This window comes from Plasmodium knowlesi, assembly GCF_000006355.2.
Source record: "Plasmodium knowlesi strain H genome assembly, chromosome: 9".
Classification (NCBI taxonomy): Eukaryota; Apicomplexa; class Aconoidasida; order Haemosporida; family Plasmodiidae; genus Plasmodium; species Plasmodium knowlesi.
In genome coordinates, this window is record NC_011910.2 from 1638587 (window position 1) to 1660463 (window position 21877).

The 21877-nt window shown below is 36.6% G+C and overlaps 2 protein-coding genes across 2 annotated transcripts; one reads left to right on the forward strand and one right to left on the reverse strand.

Moving 5' to 3' along the window:
• Positions 1–501: 501 nt before the first annotated feature.
• Positions 502–6752, reverse strand: PKNH_0937000 (WD repeat-containing protein, putative; the record flags this gene model as incomplete). The annotated part of the gene is made up of 7 exons (XM_039114063.1): positions 502–521; positions 668–832; positions 1128–1445; positions 1607–1735; positions 1872–2625; positions 2817–3042; positions 3238–6752. 7 exons carry the CDS (start codon positions 6750–6752, stop codon positions 502–504), a joined length of 5127 nt encoding a protein of 1708 aa, XP_038969685.1.
• Positions 6753–15383: 8631 nt separating this feature from the next.
• On the forward strand, positions 15384–20291 carry PKNH_0937100 (RNA-binding protein, putative; the record flags this gene model as incomplete). The annotated part of the gene is made up of 1 exon (XM_002259359.1): positions 15384–20291. One exon carries the CDS (start codon positions 15384–15386, stop codon positions 20289–20291), a length of 4908 nt encoding a protein of 1635 aa, XP_002259395.1.
• Positions 20292–21877: the final 1586 nt, after the last annotated feature.

Consider the following 21877-nt stretch of genomic DNA (forward strand, 5'->3'; position numbering starts at 1 on the left):
GGGGAAAGGATGGGACAAATACTTTCCAATTCACGCATTTAAATTAGCAAAAATTAGGCGAAACATATTGGACAATGTCAAAAAAATGCAAGCGGGCGAAAACGTAAGGTGAAAATGGTAAAACGAAAAAGAAGAAACGCTTAATCAAACAAACAACGTGAATCATTGAATTATTAAAAAATTGCGGAAAAAATGTGTAAACAGGGGGGGGGAAGGAAAATTGGAAGGAAAATCGACGTGTACGTGCTGTTTCTATGTTGGTATAATATGCATGTGCACATAGGGAAAACATTGTATACACAAGAGTAAAAAATAAAAAAAAAAAAAAAAAAAAAAAAAAAAAAAACTAATTTGCAAAAATACCAACAAGGAATGTACCACTAAAACATGTTTTTTATAGAAAAAAATATGAAGTTTTTGCACATTAAAAAATGTTGTAAAATCAAAAAAAACTGAAACAATGTTGAAGGGGGGACAAGGAGGAGTCTATGGCCTTTGCCATCATATTAAGGTATTTATGCCTGCGAGGGGGGTTAAAATGTTTACATAATATGGCTAGCGAATTAGCGAATAAGTTGAAAGCGAAAAATAGGAAGTCCATCTTGCACACATACAAAAGAGGGTAAAAAAAATGCATGTTCGTCGTATAGTTATATATAAGTCTTACCAAACAGGAGGAGTACATTCTCGGGCGTAAATTTTGCAGACATTAAATTTGAGTGGTTAACGCCGTACGATTTGGATAGTTTGACATATGGGCGGTTCCTTCTTCCTTTGGGCTCTTCCAATTTAATTTTCTTTTTCTCTGTCGAATGTTTTATCTCATGTGATGCTGCGAAGGGGATGGAGTGGCGTGGCGACACAAGTTTATATTTGTGTGAAGGCTATATATCGCAAGAGAGTATATTTCCGTAGACTATGTGAGCGATAAATAGTCATCTCTCTTCCTACACACACGTATATCATGAACGTGAACGTAAATGTGAACCTGTGTTCTCTTTTTTTTTTTTTTTTTCTTTTTCCCCACGCGCGGTCATCATCAACAAGTATGTACACAATTGTAGTAACGAGGGCGGGTAGGGGCAATTTTGACAGCTCCACTCTTATCTTCGTCGTTCTCTCCTCACCTTTGGAGCAATTGTAAAAATCGATGAGGTTATTACAACACATGGAAACTAATAAGTTATTGTCATAACTAAAGTCGATACTTAAAATTTTGTCCTCAAAGGAGTTTAAATCAGTGCCAAGTGGAACCGTGCCATTTTCTTTTCCTTTATTTTTTATGTTTAGCAAATTTGTATCAAAATAAGCTTCAAACGGTTTGGAGGTTTCGGTATATTCTTCATCATTGTGACAGGGCTCCGCTGAAATGGCCATTTTGGGTTCCACGTCAATAAATTTATCCATTGCCAGATCGATTAAATTGAGGCTATTTGTATAGCCACCTGGTCGCATAAAAAAAAAGAGGGGGTAGGAAAGATGTGTATCCGTGATGCCTCACCACCTTCTGCTAACACAATATGTGTTATTCAATCTGATGATATGAATAACTAAGGAACGCAACCAATCATTCAATCAAAGCGAAATGAAGGAAAAAGAAAAATACCTGCATATGATAGTAGCCTTCCATTTTTGGAAAAACTCAAGGAAGTAACTCCCTCGTTGCTTGGGTAGTTATTTTTGAATCTCTTGATAAAGGAGTTTACTCTAACATCGTACAGATGTACATAATTGTCTAACACGGGCAGGGGGGGGGGGGAGAGGGAGGTTGTGACAAAGGTGCATAACTATAGTGGATAGTGTCAATGGGCATTTAGGTGGGAACATATGGAGTCCCTCTGATTGAGCCTCACATTATATTATGCTCTTACCATAGTAGCCACAGGCCACAAGAGTGCTGTTGTAATGGTATTTGGAAATATTGGCGGGGCAGTTATACGTGTAAGTAATAAAGGGGTATGTTCTATTGGTAGAGTAGATCCTTAAATTACCATCATCTTCACTGGAACAAAAAAAGTAGCCTAAAAAGGCCGTGTCCAGAGACCATATAGGTGTGTGTCCACCTACATACTTCACATAATTTTTGTTACTTATTGTGCTGTATAAATATACATCCCCATTAACATTTCCAGAGAGTAATATTTTATTCGATTCACCAAAACGTAAACTCGTAACATTAAAAACATTCCCATATAAAGTGCTAATTCCATCATTTTCTTCATGATAATCTAATTCTATGGACGTTGTATTATTTTCTTCCAAATAATCATGTCTCCTTGTCATGGTATCGTTTATGTTAACTTTATTAATCTCCTCCATGTCTTTTTTTTTTTTTTTTTTTATTTTGTTCATTTGGGATTCTTTGATATTCCACAATTTTATTATGTTATTCGAATGCGCTGTGGCGACAAAGGATCCATCAAGGCCAGAAATTTCTGCACATGTCATGTCACTACAATTGTTTACGCAGTAATACAGCATACTGGGCATTCTGTTTTTTGTCACCTTTAGTCTGTTCTTTTTTTGCACTTTCAATATATGTTTGTAGTAATAGAAGGCATCACTACTTTCGTTGGGCACGTAGTGATTTTCTTCCTTTTCACACCCAGGTTTGTTGCTTTCGTCCTGTGATGATTGGAGGAGGGAGGGACAAAGTAGCGGGTGCAACAGTTAGCATGTTTGTGGTAACACAAACTTTTTGTCACATGAAAACTCATACATTAATAAGCAGATAGGTTTCTTCCCTCCCACCCACCCGCACACACACACACACACACATACGTGGGGGAGCACGGTTTGTTCCTTTCGCCCATTACCTCCATAATTTCGTCCTTCGTCAAATAAATAGACGGCAACGACCACATAACGGGAAAATCCAGCTTTGCATTGTAGAGAAAATTGGCCGAAACAAAGGAATTGAAAAAATTAAAATTCCTCTTCTGGTCTTCGATTTCTATTATTTTAATTTTTGTCGTAATTAAATTGTATAGCGAAATGCCTCCGTACACAGTTAGGTACTGCCACAGGGATTTCTTTCCTAGCCTGAAGGGAAGGAGGAGGATGGACGAGGGGTATGTACGTAGAAGAAGTAGGAATGGCAAATGAAAAAGGACTCCTGGAAATGAGCAAATTAGGGATAACATCAAAATGTTGCAAAGACTGCATTTTCACATAGCGCAACCTCGCGCGACCTCGCGCGACTTGGCGCGACTTGGCGAACGACTTGGTGAAACCTACTTGGTCATATGAACGACGTGCTTGGCATTTTTCTCCTTAAAGCGAACAAGCGATATCTCAAACATCTGGCTCACGTTAACACAGGTGGACAAAAACTTTATCACCGGCTCGTAGGCAGAAAATTTGTTTAAATATTTTTTCTTAAAATCGGAAACATGTCCATAACTGTTTGTTAATATGAGTACAAAAATTTCCAGCAATAAACAGAAGGACACATTCTGTAGTTGGAGTTTTATTTGAATTAAATTATTTTCATACCAATTTATAAAATCATCAAAGAGAGTTAACAGTTTTGCTAAATCGAAGTTTTCTCTTTCCTCTTTTGGTTCCGTTATCTCTTCATGATGAACCGTCGAGCGTATAGTCACATTAATATTTCTGTTAATGTTATTTATTTTTTCCTTCAGTATATCAAGGACATCCTTATCTATATTTAAATTATTTAACAATGTGTCCAGGGACATATTTTTCAATAATTCTAGATTATGTGGGGGATTATTCCTTAACGTGGAGGGTGTTGGTGAATATGGCTTATTTTCCATCACACCATCACTTATTTTGCTACTTCGCATGTTGTCATTTTCGTCAATTACGTCCCCAAAAAGTTGGGTCAGGGCTATCAATTTTCTGTCGCTTTCCATTTGTTCAGGCGTAAGGGCTGTTGTCTCCTCACCGTATAGTTCACTCAAATTTTCTTTCATTTTGGATGATCTAAAATCGTCTTCATTTAGTACGTCTATTCGATTTAGCATACTTTTGTCATTGTCCATATACATGTTTGATGCATTTTTATTCGAGTCGTTATTTGCTAAGGAAAAAGTGTTTTCGTTATGCATATTGTTTTGGTCCTTCACATTTGTTGGAACGTTCGAGGATGCGTTGAGGGACTCATTTGGTGATTCCTTTAGCGATGCATTCATAGGGGCACCCATTTGCATGTCCATGTACATGTTCCTAAGCATGTCTGTACCGGGTGTTACATTCAAACCTCTGCTGTTCATGTAGCTATCCGTCGTCTGTAGTAGACTCTTCGTTGTGCTATTAAAAACACCTTGTTCGCTGCTCTCAGTTATGTGGTACAAATAATTATTATAATCAAGATTTTTCTTTTTCCCCTTGAAATTTTGATCAAATGGAAATAATCCTCCTTTTTCATTTTTAGTCATTTCTGTATTTTTATCTTTCCCCTTTTCTTCCTTTTTCTCTCTTTTCTTTTTCCTTTTTTTCTCCTCAGTTTGTTCGTTCTTTTTTAAATTTTCATCATCGGCTTTTTGTTCTATCTGTGCACTTTCTTTATATGGCACTAGAGTATCCGTTTCGTTTCCAATTACTCCATTTTTGCTGCTACTCATGTTGAACATGCCAGTATTATAGGGAGAGCTAGTGCTGATGGTAGATCCTCCCACATCTCTAGTCAGATTTGTCATGTTGATATTATTTTCATCCAATGGGTTCCCTTTAAACTGGGCTGGATAATTTCCTGGTTTTTCGAAAGGAACTCCACTGTTTTCCATTTTCATCTCTTCATAGGCTCTACTATTATTTAAATTTATAATACCCCCCGTAATAGTACCATCATTATCATGCCCTCTTTTGTTAACTAAATCTGCGTCTATTTTAGGCATTGAGGGAATCACGTTTTCTGTTTCATCTGCTTGCTTCATAATTTTGTTGTTATTGGCGTACGTTTTTATCGAAATATTCTTTGCTTTATTATTATCTTTTAGAATATTCACTGGGTTTGTAAAATGAGGAACTTCCTTTCCATTTAGGTTTTCCTTATTCATGTAAAATTTGTATGCATCTGTGTTGTCAATGTTGATGGAGGGATTCGCATGATTATTACTCCTTGGTATGACCACGCTTGGAATGAGCCCATTAGACAAATCCCCAGTCTTCAGGTTCATCTTCTGATTGTTCGTGTTAATCTTTCCAAACGCCGATGGAGCCATGCTGGCGTTTTCGGGGTTGGGGCCACTGTTCGCCTTACTCCCCTCAATTAAATTATTATATCTTACTTGTGTGTCTTCCTTGCCGATTTTGTGTTCTTTAAAAATTTCCACATTCTTCTTGTACGGCTTGGCATCTAATAAAACATTTGGTGCGGCAAAAAAAGGTTTTGTACTGCTGGCCGTGGTTTCCGTCGGGATACTGCTTCCGTGATGATGGGTGCTATTTCCCGAGTGACCGCTATTCACTCCATAAGGACCATATTTTGCCTGCTCGTTAAACAACATATTAACCGATCTGTTCACATGGCTGTAGTGTGCGTCCTTCGCCTGGTTGTTCAGCTTAGCGTCGGCCAAGACTTCCGCGTGGAAGTTGCCTTTATCATTTGGGCTAAAGTTGAATACTTTATTCATATTTGTTTTGGCACCCATCGGGGTTATATTCATGGTGTTGTATATTGGGAGGCCGTCTAAATTTTTCAAATTTCTCGTATGGGCAGAGATATTGCTCATGCCGGTAGCACCACTCATGGTGCCACCGCTTGGGGTGTTCCCAGAGCTCAAGTTATTCAACTGCTTAGACGAGATATACAAATTATCGTTTTCGCTTTTACCTAACAAATACTTATCCCTGTTTTTATAAACACTTTCTAGATATTCCTTTTCCCTATATGGAGGCATAGAGCTGCTTTGGCTATCCTTTACATTGTTCATTTTATTGTTTAATTGGATCCTATTGCTCTCCACATTTTTCATGTCATTCACGTAAAATCTGTTCATGCTACTTCCATCAGAATTCCGATAGAGCTTGTTATTCACACTGCTCTGCACAACCATTTTGTTACTATTAAATCTGTTGCCAAACATTTCAGCATTCTTATTTGCGCCATTACTATCTTGCAGAGGTTTTCCTGCATTTTCCCCACTTAACAATTTATTATTCATATCCATGTTACTTTTCATCATACTATTATAATTCACATTGTTGTAATTATAGTTTAAGTTGTTCATTATATTTTCTCTTAGGTTGTTATTGTTACTTTTGCTGAAAAGGTTTGTCATATTTCTGTTGCCATTTGGTATGTCGGAACTACCCATTTGAATTCTGTTTTTCAAATTTATGTCTGTTTGCATATTCACGCTACTGTTGCTCATGTTTATTTTGGAGTTTATGTTACTCATTGGGGGGTTTGCGGCGCTCCGCATCATACTAATGTTGCCATGCCCCCCCGGCAGTGTGTTCATTCCAGCGGGAATATTGCTCATACCTCCTGGAATGCCATTTCCATAGCCAGACATGCTGTGCTTCATATTGTTAGCTAAACTATTGAGGTTACTGGGGGGCATGTTCTTTAAATTCCCGTGCATCTTGCTCATATTGCCATGGAGTTGAGCCATTCCGTTGACGTTGCTCATCCCGCCCATGCTGTGGGGAACACTCATATTACTCCCTACCATGCCACTGGAATTGTTCCTGATGTTGTTGTAGCTCTCCTTATTGTTGCCATTGTTACTGCGGCTGGTGTTGTTGCTATTGTTCCTATTGTTATTCTTATTATTATTCATGTTACTTTTTCGGATTCTGTGGGTTTTCACCGTCACGCTTACGTTATGTGTGTTCTCGTGCTGTGGTCATGGACTGCTCCTTCTGCGAACGACTGAGATTCGGAAAGTGCGACAAACTGCGCAGGTCTAGGAAGTAATAACTTCCTATGGCTCACTCTGCCGCAAAGGTTTATTGCTCAAAAGTTCTTGGAGCGAGCGTTTTTGACGCGACGTTTTTGACGTTAATTCTTTGCCAACCGCATTTATCATATCCGTTCTTCCTCTAATATGGTGTCCCTCTGTGTTGTGTTCTATTTATTTTATTTTTCCTCTTATATATAATCCCTATTGCTAAATATGCTTACTTATGTACACTCCCATACGTTCATTTTCTTTTTCTTCTCTTCAATGAATTGAAACGCCTGCCTTCTTCAGAAATCATGATTTACCGAGCCCTTCTCATTTATTCCCAGTTTTGCTGAATGCTACTTATTTTTTTTCTTTTCTTATTTATTTTTTTTTTTTTTTCTCACTCCTGTTTTATTTAATGTAAGTCTGAATGGAATTGCCTAGTCTCATCCCTTCTCATCATTGTACTCGTCCCCAAAAATGGGCAATATATTTCTGCCTGCTGACTACTGCCGCACGCCGTTCCCAAATATGATACGTGTGACCATGAAATGGGCAAGTTCAAAAAAATATGGAATGTTTTTACTAAATTTTATAAGCAGCGGGTGGATGTTCACAGTTTTTGGCGAACAAAAAAACTTGAGCGATTTTTCACCCCACTGATAATTTACGCAAAATGAGCGAACTTTGACAATTCTCAAGAAATCCACCAAATTCGCCAATTTGCCAATTCGCCAATTCGCGCAAGTTAGCAGCCCGTTTTGAAATAACCGTATGACGCTTTCTTCCCAGTTTTTTTTTTACGAATTACGCCTCAGATCGTTCACCATGCATACATTTGCGTACGCTTACATATAAAAACACGCACATGTATTTATGCGTACGACACACAGTACACCTTAACATGCCCGCAAAGCTGTACGAATATTCGCTTCATATTGTAACAAACGGAAAAGGAAGGAAAAAGAAATAAAAAAGGTACAGTGTCCAAAAAGTTATACATAATTTTGTATGGCCTTATTTTTGTTTACCCGTAGTTTTTACATAAATTGTACTTCAGCACATGGGGAACAAGAATTATCCTGTGCTTGTACGGAAATGTATGTTATAATATGTGTAAAAAAAGAAATTGCTTTGTATTTGTAGCCACCTTTTAAGAAAGTAAATATGTTATCTGCATATATTAAGCCTCATGTAATAAACATCCTTTGAAATTATTTTTTCACCCGCAAAAGTGAAGTTTCGAAAATGAGCTATTGCTTTTTCATTTTTTTACTTTTTTTTTCAAGTTATAAAGGGGTGTATGGTATATCACTTCAATCCGCGCATTCTTCGCACGTTTTATCACCACGAAATGTTCTCTTCTTCCTTTATCGTAATAAGAAGATATGTATTAGTGAAGGCGATTTGTTTCTCGCTCTCCCATACAATGCTAACAGGGCCGTAAATCCTTGGGAACAGTTCGAAAAGAGGAACAGAACAAAATTTTCGCAGTTGCTAAGAGATGGCAAATGGTTATGATTGTTGTACTCCACATATACTGCGTATGCGAACGCATGGTGAACAAAAAAAAATATGCGGATTGTGTGGGCATTTTTATGCGCCTACATCACACATTGATTGTGAAATATGTGCAGTGAAATAACGGTAAGGATTAAATTCTGTTCGTGTAAACCTCGCGCGGAGGATTCTGCAACGCATTTTTTAAGGAATTATACTTCGTCATTAAGCAAAATGAAGGGGAAAAAAAAATAAAAGGAAAGGAACGAAAAACAAAGAAGCCGTAATTATATGCCCCAATTCTTCAACGAATAAAATTTTTTTTTTTTTTGTGCAAATGTCATGTCAACTATGGACATTAGCTGTCTTAAGTGAAATATTATTTTTTTCTAGCTCCATTAATAACCATTTTAATGAAGTTAAGAAGAAAAAGGAAAGTTCACCGTTCAAAGCAAACCCCACGGTGCAGCATGCACATGATGAATTAATGTGTACATTTTTTTTTTTTTTTTTTTTTTCTATTTTGTCACTACTTCGTATGCGGCGTACGCATAAGACCAACCGTTCATCTTCTTTGGGGGGAAAGCGGGAACTTTTTTCCGCAAAGAAGCAAAAGGAGAAGGCCCCAAAAAAGTAAAAAAAAAAAAAAAGCCATTTCACTTAGCATTGTGAGAGAAAAATGAAATTAAATAAATATAAGCACATCTGAACTTCTGAGATCTGAAGCTACACGGCAGGAAAGTTGAATATCCACTTTTAAAAATAGCGGAAAAAAAAAAAAAAAATAAAATAATGACAGGATGAACCTAATAAACAAAAGATTCCTCTATATTTATAAGTGCGTACCTCCCATTTTTGTTTTTCCTCTTTTGACCTTTTTCCGTTTGAATGTAATACACGCGAAGAGAGAAAATAAGCGCGCTACCGATTACGCGTTTGTGGCTGCCCTAAAATTTAAAGCTGATTCTCCCCTCTTCTGAAGGAAGAAAGAGAGGTTATTATTCTCTAACGATATTTTATCTAAAATGAATTCTTCGTAGAAGGAATGAAGAACAATGATTTTCCTCGCTCTAATATTTAAAATAAACATTTTCTTTTTCCTTCTCGCATTCTAAGGAAAGGCGCGAAACACGTTTTCGTACCATTAGGGAAGAAAAGGCGGAAGGAAAAAGAACATCACACATATTTTGTGTACACACGTGTGTTTATAAAACTATTTTTCAGAAAAACGAAAGAAAAAGAGAAACTTTTAAGCATAATTTTTTTCTTTTCACAAAATCACACCTAGCGATATGAATACACATGGTCATCATGTGCGCATGTAACTCCATGTGCAGCATCCGCGAATTTAAAATACATCATCTGAATCAATGTTTTCCTAAATTGTACGCACATTCGTGAATCATCCTTCCACTTAAAAAATGAAATGTGTATTTTACATGAATTTATATATCTGAATCACATTGAATCGGGCACATTTTCCCTCGAATATTCCCTGAAAATTTTAACTTTTCCTCGCGGCACCACGCAATTAATTTGGGTGTTTTGTTCTAATAATTGCATTGCTTTTTTCTTCTTCTTCTGTTTTATCGCATAAAAATTTGCTGTACTTCACAAAGCAATGTATTTATTGAATGAAGTAAAAAATAAGAAGATTAAAGGAGAAATAAGAAAATGTGCAAAGGGATTTATCTCATTGCATAATGTAAACCAATATGTCATATTACTGAATAACGGATTCGGTGACAAAAAAAAAAAAATTTCAATGTTTTTAGTCAAAAGGCACATACGGATCTTCCTTTAATTTTTTCATTTTTCATTTTCATAACTTTATTTTTCCTTCGCAATGGAAAGAATAAGAATGAGCAAAGAAATTTCATACAAAAAAATGATTGTTTCCTTTTGTATATTTTTTCCTTCCCAAAAAAAGGGCTAGTTCTTTTTTAAAATATATTCCAGAATTTTTGAAAAAATTAAATTCACTTTACGTGTAAAGAATACACATTCTAAAGAGCTAATGTAAATTACCCTCTTGAGCAAATGTGCATTATACATATCACCGAAATGACTATAGTGTATACTCGTTTAACACATTCCCTTTTTCTTCTTCCTTTAACTACTTCTCCCACTAAATTTGCTTATGTGCTTATATATTTCATTAGCCATTTTGTAAGAGCAAAAAATTGCGCGCCATTCTATGGACGTGCCTTAAGTATGGATAGTGCAGTTTCTGTCATTTTATAAAAAAGAATGTATGTGCAATAAAATCATGTTCCCACGTTTGGAAATTAAATGCATTTGCATGTGTAAAAAAAAAAAAAAAGTGCTTCAAAATTGGCCCTCTTCGCTTAAATAAAATTCCCTTTTCACTATAAAAATTTATTAAATGATAAAAATACGTATTTCACGTGGGTTTGCTAAACAATAGGGCATGTGCAAAGAAAAGCCCAAGGCCAAATTGCTAAGATTAAAAGGCGAACACACATTTGTAAAATCCACACGGTAAGAGCCAATTGATGAAAAGGCCAAAAGGGAAGGGTCAGAAATTGAAAGTTGCAAAGAAAAAATCTCAAATGGGACACCCCCTCCGTGTGACATAAAAAAAGAAATACCTTGCAAAAAGAAAAAACAAAGAAAAAGTAAAAAGGAGAATCATGGCAAATTAATTATATATATGCTTACACATGCATAAATGCGTACTTAGGAATAAGGAGCAGTGATGCTTCTCATATGTGGTTAAGGAAAAAAGGGAGCAAAATGTTTAAGCATGCACGTATCACATTTTACCTTTAAGCGAAATAGCCAAAATTGTATAAATTATTTATGTACAGCTATTTTTTTTTTTTTTTTTTTTTTTTTTTTTTTTTTTTATTTATTATTATTATTGGCTATTTATTAAATAGCGATGGAAACAACTTGTTTTTCAAGTCATGATCAGTACTTGAGGGAAATAAAACATTTTTATGGAAAATAAATAAATAAGTGTTCCTGTGTATCTCATATGATTAGTGAAGTTGTTTTTTTTCCCAGCATTTTAGAAGCTTTTATTGTTTTAACTTTATATCTTATTTTTGTTTTTCGATTTTACATATATATGGTTGTTTATAAGAGTATGTACATATTCTCATATCAAAGTATGTACATTTGTGCGTAACCTCTAAGTGCATAATGGAGTGGGTCGAATTTGCATACTACCACATCTTAAGTGTATGAGTATTGATCTTTTCAGTTTCATTTGTGTGATTAGTTTAAATTTAAGAAATTTAAAATTTCATACACACAATTATTTCCTTCTTTATGTTTTTCTATTTTACTTAAAATATATATATATATATATATTTTTTTTTTTTTTTCATGAGTGCATTCAGTTTTATTTGACCTTTATTTTTACATCCCCGAATGAACATTTCTTGCAGGTTGCAAATAAATGAAACGACAACTAAATTCTTCATGTATTTTCTTCATCCTTGATATTTATTTGTAACAGTTTCGATTTCATTTTAACACCAAAATTTTGTTCTTTTGAATTCTTTTCGGATGTTATATTGCATACATATGCATGTGCATATGCACGTTTTTAATTTTTACGCATACTGGCATGCACGCATATTAATTTATACGTTTATGAAAGTGCACTTATGTCGACCTGTCGATATGGGTATATCTACATATGACGACTTTTGCGTGTAACTAGATGTATATATACCAACTTAAGCATACATTAACCAGTATATTTCGTATGCATGGGTTTCCCTATATTAACCTGAACATATATGAGCTCTTGCGTAATTTTCGGCAGCATACGTATTAGCTCGCTTTTGTTTGGCTACTAAGTGCATCGACCTCCACACCTATTTTCCTGCGTGCTTATTGCCCTCTATATATATTAATGTGCACTTATATTTCCTGGTGCATACTTTTCCCAGCACATACACTAGCTTGTTTATATGTATGTTTACACCAACGTACATGAACTTGTGTATATATGCATCTTTACATACGTGTTCTGGTATATATGAACATACTTTAATACACATCATGTGCGAGCCCCTGTAAGAAGTGGTTCATGTATGTGCCAAGAAATAGAAGTTTATAAGGCTTTAAAACGACTCTTTACAGTTAATGTTAAGGTTGATAAGCCGAGTGAAAACCCCAGTGCGCATGTTTTATGTATGTGTATAATTTTTCCCCCTTTTTTTGGATCACTTTTGGTTTACCTTTTCGCCCCTTTCATCATTCCCCCCTTCTCTTGTTTTACAGTTTTAAACTTTCATTTTCGAGAGGTGCTTTATTTGTGTACATCTTAATATATATATATATATTTTTTTTTTTTTTTTCATTAAGCACCCTGTAAGTTTTTTCTGAAAAATTCTGTAGAGTACCTATGATACTTGTAAATACAAATTTTTTACGGTTAACACCAATAGAGTTTTTTTTTCCCCCTTCTGGGTTCTTTTCATCTGTTGTTTGTTATGCTTGTCAAGTGAGAACATATTGTTTACGTTCGATACATGCAACTTTGTGTCAAAGATGAGTGCATTCTTAAGGTTTAATGAAAAATGAGTTCATAATTGCCCCCATGAACTAAATTTTATGTATATAAGGGAGGAACATTTATATGACATGGTGTAAGTGCATTTTGTTACGTAAAACCTTAATTTTTTTCTCCTAATTTGTTAGCGAAGTGCTTTGTCATTTGTTAACGAACTCTCGTGAGAACTTGTCGACAACCTGTGCTCCCACGTTATTGGCAAATTGCGCTTCGAATTTTTTTCATAAGTGTTTCACAGAATTGTTCGAGAAAAATTTCGCGAACCCCACCACGTTTTTTTTTTCCCCCCCATACAATTTTTCTTTATTAACGATAAATGTGGTGACGCTGCCCTGTTGTTTGTAGTTATTAATTTTTAATTTTTGGTATTTGGCGGAAGAGCGAAAATATTTACAAATGCATATATGCTTTCGTTGCATGTACATCCTATCTGTTCCATATATTTTTTGCATTTTCCACCAACATTTTTCATAATTGTCCTCAGATCACGTGAATGTAGGATCCTTTGTTTTTTATGCAAGCGTTATCACTGGGAAGGGTGTCCACCACGGTGTCCCAGCGACTCGCATCGTTTTGCATTATTCTCTCTCATTTCGCTCTTTTTTGCACGTTTACTCCTCTATGAGCTTCCCTTTTGTATGCTTACATATCAGGGTTGCTTCGTAAGAGTGTTTATACTCTGGCACCATTACGTGTTCTTGCGCCACTTCCCTTTGTGTTTAACTCATTCCTTTTGTTACTAACTCATGCGTTCCTTTTTTCACCGTTTCGCATAGTTTCGAACTATTTGACATTAACCCAAGCCATTTCGTATTTTTATCGATTTATTTCGTATTCTTGTCGATTCATTTCGTATCCTTTCCATCCTATTTATGTTATCTCGATTCAGTTCGTCATATTTTTAACCATTTCGAGCTATACGTACCTTATTTGGCATTCTTGTGGAACGTTTCTTGTCATTTCACAATTTTCGTAAAATTTCATCCTTCCTAGGGTTATTATGCATCTCTTAGAATAATTTTATAGCTTTTCGAATTTTTACATTTACAATCATGTGCCCTGACGCCCGCCCAATTACATAATGCACTTTCTCCAGGGTGCATCTTCCACAAGTGTACATGAAAATGTGCTTTTGTTAGAATATACACATGAACAATTGTACGCATATATATATACATATGTGTATATGTATATATGTATATATATGTATATATGTATGTGTATACCTGTTTGCGTGCATATTTCTCCTTGTGCTTATTTTTCCTTTATATTTTGAATTCCCATTAAAATCCCCCCATGCAAGTTATGTTATGTATATAGAAAAGAGAGTTGTGAACAAATAAAAAAAAGAAGAGAGAATGTAAAAATGTACACATCAACTGTATGCATCTATCGTGTTTGTACGCGCACACATCGCCATAGTCCTATTCATAGGTGTACTCAAGTGTACCTGTGAAGGCAAAAACGTGCGACAGCGCAAATTAATATGTGAACGAATGTGTGAATGTACCACTGCATGAACGTACGAATGTGCATGCGTGTGGAAACCCATATGCACGCTTTAAGAACTGTGCAAAAGCTCTAATGCGCAAAATTGTTCGTACGCTCATGAGCACCCATATGTCACAGGTGCATATGTGCTCATTTGTACACGCATGCGTGTGGGGGTCGTTTCTCTCCCCAGAGAAAGTGCATTTGATAGTAATTCCTCCAGAGCTCCATTTGCGTTATTTGCATTAATTGCCTAATTTGAGTTATTACATCGTTACATGCATGCTAAGAAACAGTTTCGAATATTGAAAAGGGGGTGGGGGACTACTAGTGCACATTTTTAGATAAAAAAAAAAGGCGAAAAAGTTAGAAGAAAAGAAAAAAAAAAGAAAAACAAGGTCCTATATTAATGAAAGAACTAAATAAATTACTTTCTTCTAATTGTAATTTACATTTTAGAGGAAAAAAAGGAAAAAGAAGAAGGAACAAAGAAAGCGAATTAGTATAAGCGTGCACAAATTGGTACTTCATATTAGTAGACCTGCACGCAAGCAGTAGATAATTTTATTCTTTTCATATTTTCTTTCTTATTCTTTTATATTTTACATTGCCCAGTTTCATTTTACCTAAATATACAATATTTATTTTAAGGTTCTTTATTTTTTCCCCCTACTTTGCTCCGTGCGCCCTATTTTTATTTTATTTTATTTTTTGGGAAGGCACAGGATGTATTTGTTTTTTAGTAATTCTGTAAGATTTCTATATTTATTTGCTATTTATTTTTGTATTTTTTTTTTTTTTTTACTTTTTCTTTTTGTTTTTTTTATTCTTCCATTCTTCCATTCTTTTTTCAATTTTTGGCCTAATTCTTTTTCTCTGGCGCACTTGGCCTTTTTTTTTTTTTTTTTTAATTACGTTGCCCCGAGTACCCCAGAATAGCCCACCTTTTATTAATTACTGCACAACATTGGGTCGAAAAAATGAAAGGCACTTGTTACGATACAAAAGATAACAACTCGAATGACAACATGAATGATGATTTTTTGAACTATCCGAATTTTAGAAAATTCATTGACAGTAATAATAATTATGTTGATCATGAAAATTTCGAGGAGTCAAGAAAGTACATACACAGGGAGATAACGAAAACGCTTAATGCGAATTCGGTGAAAGTATGCAGGAATATGGATGAGCGAATATTGGCAGGAAATACGTCGTCTAATAAATTTTGTTTAGAAAGTATGGAAAAGAAGAATGGCAGAAAGGACTTTTCCTGCAGTGGTAGAAATGATTTAGAAATGAATGGGAGTAGGAGCCTGAGGAAGTTTGCGCATTGTAGTAGTAGTAGTAGCGGTAGGAGGAGCAACGAGGAAAGTAGCCTTAGCGCTCAAACAGGTCAGAGCAATATTTGTCACCCAAACAGCTGCAGAGGAATGAACAATAATCTTGGCCATGGAAGCAATCTAGGAAGCATAAACAGTCACCGTGGCGGAAGTGGAGAAGGAAATTTTGGAGCAGGACCTCCTCCGTCATCGCAATTTCTTCATGGAGCCCGTTCAAACGAGTTAAGTGATAATAATAACAATCATCACCGTGCGATTAATTACTTGAAGAGAGGAGAAATGAACAATGAAGATGTGGATCGAATAAACGAAGGAGTATTATTAAAGGAGAAAAATAATTTATTAAAACATGAATTTTTTTTGTCGGAACCAAGATACAACAATCCCCCCGAAGAGGGAGATAACAGAACCACTCTGAATTTAGATAATTCTATGTGTGAAAATGACCATAAGTTAGATTATGCGCGAAATAGCAATATAAATAACAATCCATACGATTTAGTGAGAAGCAATGGAATCATGGAGGACGTTAAATTTAGTGCTTTCAGCTCTAACGAGTTTGGCTGCATGCGAAGGGAACCGCCCGGTTTGGTTCCTATAAAAGGGGAGGATATAAAGAAGAAGAAAATAAAGAAAAAGGAAAGGGATAAAGAAAAATTAAAACTTAAGGAGGAAGAAAAAGTGAATGAAGGAGAAAAGGGGAGGGAACTTGAGAAGGGAGATGTAAGCGAAAAGAAAAAAAAGGGTGAACAGGAGAAGGCAAAGAAGGACGAGAATCAGAAGATAAAAAAGAACGAACATGAGAACATTGCACATTTTATTAAACAGCAAATTTTAGAGAATGCGAAAATGGAAAGGGGTGCGTCTGGTGATCATTTCAGGGGTAGTGAACTATTTCCCAACTTGCATGCAAAGGCTGTTGGGGCTCCCCGGGACAGTAGCAGCGCCAGCAGGAGTATGGGCAATTTAGTTAGGACCATGCACACTGGGATATCTAGTGGTATGCACTATGGTAACCGCCTTCAGAGATATGAAGTAAAAAACCACATGTCGGAGTTCCAAGGAAGAATGAGTGAAAAGAAGGGCGTGAATAACTTTGTCGGATTGGAGAGCGATTCAAACAAGGTTAAGAAGTACAATCACCTTAAAGACAACTTTCACTTGAATAGCAACCAGACGCATTTCTACCCAAATATGGACCACAGGAAGAATAATTCAGAAGTTTTCCTAAGCACCGATGTTAATGACAAGGTGTATGCAAATAATATAATGTATGATGATTATTTTACCATTGAAAATATGGAAACATGTGAAGAGAAAAAGGAGTTTTTTAAGAATGAGGGATATAGCAACAAAATGAAGAAAGAAAATTCGTTAGCATTTCGCATGCACCCAAATTTTAATACCAAGGAATTATTGGCAAACAGAAAAAAATATTTCCATTCAGCTGGAAATAGGGATTTAAGTACCAGCACCAACTACATGAAGAGTGATTATTACAATGAAAGTAATATTAGCGACTTTTGCCTCGATGGGGGGGTTCCTAGTCAATATGTTCTTTCCAATAAGGACTATGTAGGCAACAACTTGAATGGCGAAGTTTCAGGTATGAATGGGCATATGGAGAAAATGGAATACGGTTCTTCCTTCTTAGGTGAGGGTAGAGGAGATCGATATTCTCAACCTTGCACGAGGTTACCAAATGGTGTCATTGTAGAACCGTCAATGATGTACGATAATTGCAATGATCATTTGGCTCGTCAGAAGAACGGTAGTACCATTATGCATGCGAACTTTGGAAGTATTCCAGTGCACGGAAATATGAGAATTACCACGGTGCATACCGATAACAGCGGGCAGGAGGAAGAAGACGGAACGATGAGTAGTACCTTGGTTAATGCATTTACGCTGAAAAGGGAAGAAAATTATTACCAAAATGGGAGGGAGATAATGCGGGCAAATGAGATGACCAGAACCAATAGCGCTAATATGGCAGACATGAACAGCGTTCTTTTTAACTGGAACAACAGTAACGTGAACCCCAGCAGTAATGTCAGTATTGGCAATTTGCCTGGCAGAGGTGTCGAGGATTCCAATTCGAGCATGTTCAGAACGTACGATATAGTTTCTGCAGAGGATGGCATCCGTAATGGCGCACATGGTGAGGGTAACATGAACGGTAGCAATCTGGAGCAGGGTGAAAATAAGGGGATCGATGTGGAGGTCGAGAAGAAGGGGATCAAAGATGGGATCAAAAATGGAATTGAAAATGGAATCGAAAATGGAATCGGGAACATGGTAGAAAATGAGAATGAGGAGCCTGTCATAAAATTATTTTTCGGAAACCTCGCTCCAATCACCACGGAAAAGGACATGCATAACCTCTTCAGCAATTTTGGCAAGTGCGATTCTTTGATCATATTAAAAGATAGGAGGAGCAAATCCAGGGGTTCTGGATTCGTCACCTTTTACAATATGCAAGAAGCAGTGAATGCGATCAAAAGTTTAAATAATAAAATAATTCTGTCCGGGGCTCATAAACCGCTGGAAGTTCGATTCCCTGAGAATAAGGAAGAGAAAAAACTAAGGACGAAACTGCTAAATGCGGCAAAATGGAAAGGGAAGAAAATTGCTCCCAGTGGATGTTTGCCAATAAGTACAGAGGATATATTAAATCAGAGCAGTTTACAAGTGAATAATGGCCCAGGAGGAATCTCGGGGGGGAATCATTGCCTCCCTCTTCTAAACCAGTTGGAGACACCATCCAACTTTTTAACAGAGAATAATGAGGAAGCTTTGTATGACATTAAGGAAACCGTCAGCTTCGGTTACACAGGTGAGGGTATGCTGGAATGCGCAAAGATGAACATGCTGCAGCGGGGGAATGCAAATCATTATGCCTGTTCAGAGGATTTTTCCGAACTGAGAAAGGCAGCTAGCGAAACAACGAACGACACGGTAATCACAGATTATGTGAATCGGGTAGAAGAGGGCAGTAACATTTACAGTAGTAGCCGACACAATTCATACAAAGAGGAGCAAGACAATTTACCTGATGAAATGAACAATATGAGTTTGTCCATTGAGAGGAAAGAGTACAGTAAGTTTCTGCCGAATTTTCTCTTAGATAATAACTCCCATGGAAATGGAGCCTCGAATTCGTTTCAATCTCTTGATGAGGCTTTTGGTACCATCCGTAAATTTTCCCTTGATGCGGATATGGAAGAGGTAAATATGCGTTCGAATGGATTTTCTGGAGGGTTAGAGGTGAATGGGGGCTTGAGTCGCAAGGTAGTCCACGAAATAGTGCATGAGAAGATGCCTGGCTTGAGGAGTGAGTCGAGCACCATGGGGGAGGACACTGCGTGTCGTCATGATAGTATCGATTCTGTGAAGAGTTTTCGCAAGGGGGATGTCCATAATGCAAGTGCTGCGAGGGCGAGTAATTTCTGTGCAAAGGGCTTCGTCGAGAATTCCTTCCCGAGCAGCAATTTTCCTCCCAGCACCTTCAACTCTAGCGGGCGGATCCTGGACGATGGGGACGAGGCCAATTCGTACTTCTCCAGTTTTTGTCAGGGTTTCCCACTACAGAGTAAGATAGTGGAAGAGCAAGACGACACGCTCTTTTCATACCTGAACAAGGAGAAGAGTTTGTTGAAACATAACATGGGAGAGGAAGAAGTGTACCAAGGGAAAATCGACTATTGTAGGAAGAGGGGAGATTTCCCTGGAATAAACGAATTGGAAGAAATAAATCATTTCCGGCAGTTGACGGAATTGGAAGGGGTGAGTGAAGCATATGAACGAGGAAGGAGTGATAATGGCATGCGCAATGTGTTGTTACGTGGATCAGAAGAAATGGTAGAGGTAGGAAAGGAGGAGAATCTGTTTGGCGACATTTATGAGGGCAACAAAGGTATGGGCTCTCCACCTATGGATGATGATGGATACAGTAACATGAACGTACATTATCTAGGATTCGATTTGTCCCGCCTGATACAGATAAATGAGGACATATTGTTACCCCAGGGAGAGGATATGAAGAAGAAGAACAACAACAACAACACAAGCAGCACCTGCTTCAACAACACCAATTTCAAAGTGGGCGGAACTAGCCACGGCGCGATGGAAATTAGCCATCTAAATGGAGAGGAAATAATGGCAAGCAATTTTTACCACCACGGGAAGGGTAACAGTAGCAGTAATGGTAATAGTCGTAGCGGTACTAGTGCAAGCCGTAATGATGCTGAAGACATGTGCAAAGCCAAGGTTGGACAGGCGCATGGAACGATGGATCTACTAAATGTTGATCTATTTGGAAATAAAAATTTTGATGTAAATGACAACTTAAGTGATGAAATGCTAGGGAATTTAATAAGCCTTTATGCTCAGAATAAATCCTCCATGATTACTTCGCACATGTTTAGTTACTTGAATAATGTCTTGGGTGAGATAAACAGCGCCCTGGATATTTTTAACAAATTCAGTGTGAAGACATCGATGAAGAATATAGCGGAGGAGAAGGAGGATAATCCTCCTGAGTGATGAAGTGTACATACGGTGAGGAGTCGAGGCGGAACAACTGCATAGCGACTGATGATAAGTCCCTGATTTAGACCCCCCACGAGCCTTTTATTTTATTTTATTTTTTTCTTTTCTTTACTCCAAGATGAGCATTATAAGTAAACTGATATATACACAAGCGCATATGCATACAAGGTGTATACGTATGTATGTGTGCAGAAACGGAAGAAGGGGGAGAAACCGATAGCGCAAACTATGACGATGTGGATGTAGAGGTTGACGACATCATCGAAGAAGATGCTGGACGTTCTTGCGACAAATCCACACGTTAGCATTATCTCCCTCTTTCGCGCCTTCTCTTTCATTTTCTCCTGATGGGAATGCTTCTTTGTCATGGCGAAACAGCAAGAATGCACCAAACGCATGTTCTGATTTTGGCAAAAAAAAATAAAGGATCAAAATCAACTAATAAGTTGTACTCACATTTAAAAGTACACATATAGGTGCACACGCCATGTATAGAAAGAGGTACCATATGAGTAATTTAAATAAATGATGATAATACGTAGTTGTTAGGAAAGCATATGGGGATGATTCTACAAGTGCGGGACACCTCACGAAGAAATTCATCAAAACTTGGGTTCTCAACATATGCGCGTTAAATGGAAGAATGCAACAGAAAAATGCAACAGAAAAATGCAACAGAAAAATGCAACAGAAAAATGCAGCAGAAAAATGCAACAGAAAAATGCAATAAAAAAACGCAACAAAATAAATATAATAAAATTTAGTAAAATTACATTTTCTCATAGCGCACTTCAGTGGAAAGTGTAATTTTCTCTTTTTTCTTTTCTTCATCACTGCGTGAACAGCATTCCTCGCAGTCAAGCGCATTTTTGTACCAAGCCAATTTTCATAAATCTCTCTTTACATATTTTTTTGTTTTATATGTGTTTATCACCATCTGCATGTAAATACGTGCATACGATGGAGATTATTATGCATTAGCGCAACTGATGCATTATTCCCTTGATGACGTTACTGCTGAAAGTCAATGTATTTTCAGCTAAAGAAACGCAAGGGCGGGAGTAACAGAAATGAGGAAGAAAAAAAGGAGTCGAAAACAACATACAACAGAAGAAGCATAGGGAGACGGATGGCAGGAGGAGAGCCTTATATAATACTAAAGGAATGTAATTCCACAGTTTTTTGCTCTTTTTTTTTTTTACCTTCTCATACTGTTTACACCTATAGGCATGTATATACGCACACATAAATAGCATACTTAATGCTTGTCTTATTTGCAAAGACTGAAAAAAACATTCCTTTTCAGTTAAATGAGAAAAAAGAAGAAAAAAAAAAAAAAGTACAAACAAATAAGAAAAGTTACATATTAGACAATAAGAGAAGTTTCTTCTCATTTGATAACAACAAATTATGAGACTCACAAATTTGTTTTTATGATTACATAAATTATGATTTACTTTCTTCATCGATCATTTTTTTATTTTTTTTCATTTTAGCAAATTCTTTGCCCTGTAGAAGTGCGCTTTATTACAACGCACTGGGGTTTCATTTTACGTTTTTTTCTGTTATTTATTCATTTC